This window comes from Callorhinus ursinus, unplaced genomic scaffold (genome assembly GCF_003265705.2).
Source record: "Callorhinus ursinus isolate GAN/ISIS: 27379988/994484 unplaced genomic scaffold, GSC_fseal_2.0 scaffold5, whole genome shotgun sequence".
NCBI lineage: Eukaryota > Metazoa > Chordata > Mammalia > Carnivora > Otariidae > Callorhinus > Callorhinus ursinus.
Window position 1 is genome coordinate 51,857,789 of NW_027397067.1, and position 3,093 is coordinate 51,860,881.

At 34.8% G+C, this 3,093-nt stretch overlaps 1 protein-coding gene across 5 annotated transcripts in view; it reads left to right on the top strand.

Moving 5' to 3' along the window:
- Positions 1-3,093, top strand: part of OXR1 (oxidation resistance 1) — a 460,340-nt gene extending 457,247 nt beyond the window's left edge. For all 5 annotated transcript variants that reach the window (XM_025870990.2, XM_025870992.2, XM_025870993.2 and 2 more), the window contains one exon: positions 1,184-3,093. In XM_025870990.2, coding sequence (XP_025726775.1) covers positions 1,184-1,319 — 136 coding nt within the window. In that variant the 3' untranslated portion in view covers positions 1,320-3,093. The remainder of the gene's footprint in view (positions 1-1,183) is intronic.

The following is a 3,093-nucleotide window of genomic DNA, read 5'->3' on the forward strand; positions in this document are numbered from 1 at the left end:
GCACTCAGGCACCCCCGGTCTTCCTGTGACCCCGAGGGTCCTGAGACCACACTGTCCCACGAGGGTTCCACCCCCCGCTTAGCCACTGGAGCGACGTCCCTCAGCGGAGCCGACTTCTAAAAGTTCCGATTTTGTGCTCCGTGGCTCTATCACTTGCCAGAAGCGGCCAATGGAGGCCCCCTCCCCCGCCGTCTATCCTCCCAAATATCACCTGGGATTCACTTCTCCATACATCCTACCTTCCAGAAAGTGGTCACTTTTCTGTTCAGAGAATTGTTTTTATTCTTTTCTTGGATCTCCTGTTGAGTTCGTACGTGTTCAGAATGGTTTGATCCCTATCCAGCTGAATTCCTGAGACCAGATGAAATCCAGGTCTCTTGCTCCTCCGCCATCTTGCTCTGCCCCCCAGGAATCTGTAACTTGAATTTTTGAAGATAACATACATAATGTCATTAGATGTCTGCTGGAACTTGATTTTGATTATACCACATGATTGCATTAAGCTAAACTAAACACTGGGTCATTTGATAACAAACTAAGACAAGTTTACAGTCTTTGGAGAAGGAGAGTACAGGCTCAGAAACCTAGAGCTACAAGGACTTGATATTCCAGAATTCCAGACAGGAGCCCCCAAATCTGAATCATGATGTGATGGACTAAATAAATCTAGGCTTTGGAGTTACACCTCATTTAGATTCTGGTCTCAACATAATATTACATATGGGACCTTGAGCAAACTGAAGTCTAAAGTTTCCTCAGTTGTGAATTGGAGATTGAACCCTTAACATTAACCACACCTGTTAATGTTAGATGAGAGGGAGTTTTCAAATGTTAAATATATTAAATATTTAACTCATGTCAAATATATTAAAACCATTTAGCAAAGAGAAACCCAGGAAAAGAATAACAGAGTGACACCTGTCTCAAAAGAATCATATGTGAAGTTAATTTTAGAGGATTCATTTTGTACTTAATCTGTGTAATGGGATATGAACAAAACAAATTTGCTTTGTACCAGTGTGAAAAGGAGTAGGAAAGTGTTTGAAAAAATTAATGATTCTAGAGTTTTGAATATTGAAATGTCTCATTTAAATTATTATTTTACAACATCTGCAATACTTACAACTTAGGGCGTAAGTTTTAAGAGATTATTGTTAAAACTGTTTTCTTTTATATATTGCAGGGGAGAATTTGCCCTTTGGCTTGATGGAGATCTCTACCATGGAAGAAGCCATTCTTGTAAAACATTTGGAAATCATACACTTTCTAAGAAGGAAGATTTCTTTATTCAAGACATTGAAATCTGGGCTTTTGAATAAATGTAATGCTCTCTGTCTTAGCAGAATAATTGCCCAAACCTGACATGGACAGGCATTGTTTGGAAAGTTCAAGAAGCAATACAATGTAACCTGTCACTTGTGCTTTGAAATTAATCGTATCACCTTTTACAGCTATAATTTTGGACTTTATTTTTAAAATCATGTTTCTGTCCCAGGATTTTTTAGGTTTAGACCAGGGTGTGGGTCCATACAGTGTAACAGCTTGGGTTTTGTTAGAATTTCGGCAGCATTTTAATCAGTGACCACCTCATCTACAATCCACATTATCTCAGTCTCCTAATAGAATGGTGCTCTTTTTTTGAATCTCTTTTGGTTTATTACTTTTAAAACTATATTGATTGTTTTACTAGAGCAGTCTAATTGGGGCATTGAGAGAATGAAGACTAGATAATGCTGTGAGGCATCTGGAGGTTGGCACAGGTGACTTGGACAAGCTCAACTTAGTCATTCTTGTGAAGAAAAACATGCCAAAATAATGCATATTTCATAAACCACTGAGTTCCAATTTTAATTCACACTACAATGTTCTCTTTATTAATTTTGCAGGTATTCTCAATTTCATTTTAATAAAAATGAAATTTGAAGAGAATTCTGGTTGTAGTAGACCACAGTGCACATGATTTGCAGGTTTGGGCATATGCTTTCATGGTTGGATTATCTGATAAAGTTATAAAATACAAAGGAGAATGAGAACTTGATGATTCTACTGGACTTAATATATCAAGCAAGAAAATATACTATTTACATATTTGTAGCTTAGCAGGGCATTATCATAAGTACAAAAACTATGAAACAGATGCATATTTCTTCAACATATTGTGTCAGATATACTGTTTTATAGTTCTGTTGTTTTAGCCTTGTTGCACACCAACTCCCAAAATATAGGTTCCTGTTCAAAAGGAAAAAAAAAAATGTTTTTTTTTTTTTTTTGAGTGGTATATGTTACTACCGTTAGCATTTGCTGTTAGAAAAGGGCAATGATTATAGTAGACAATATTGTAACTCAGTAGACTTGTTGAATATGCAAACTTACTGTCAAGTGACCTCAAAAAAAAAAAAAAGACAAGATAGAATATACTAGTAGTTCTTATCCTCTTTTGTAGGAAACCAATAATATGCCATTGTGGCGGTCATTCATCAGTTAATTTCAGAGCTTTATGGTATGCAAAAAAAAAAAAATCCTGCTGTTATACATGTGACAGTGACCTTGTGCTGAAATTTCAGCTATTCCAGATAAACATTGTATATTATCTTGTAAATTAATGTTTAAAGGTAGTTTTGTTCTTATAGAAAGTGTTGATTGCCAGGTTGCTTACAGCACTTTAAATTATTCTAAAAAGGAAATTATAAGCCAAATATGTTGGCTTTAGTGGTTTTAGTTGTATAGGACTTGAATATATTTAGATCTTTAGAAAGTTTAGATAATTATCTAAAGAAAGCATAATGCTAATGGAAAACAAAATCTGATCTATTTAATATGCTATCGCTGAATATGAATAGAAATGTGGGCACCATTTCCTTGTCTATGTAAAGCTCTCTCATTATAAGTTAGTAACAGTATATAGATTAAATGTTTACAATATAGAGAATTGTAAATAAATATATCATTTTTTCCCCTTTGGTCTTCCACAGCAGTATTATTGTCTTTGTGGAGTTGACTAATAATTAAAAAAAAAAAAATCCTGTATTGGATTTCAGTTACAATAAGGTCAGAGTGGTGTATACCAAATAAAATTAAATACTTAAATACAAA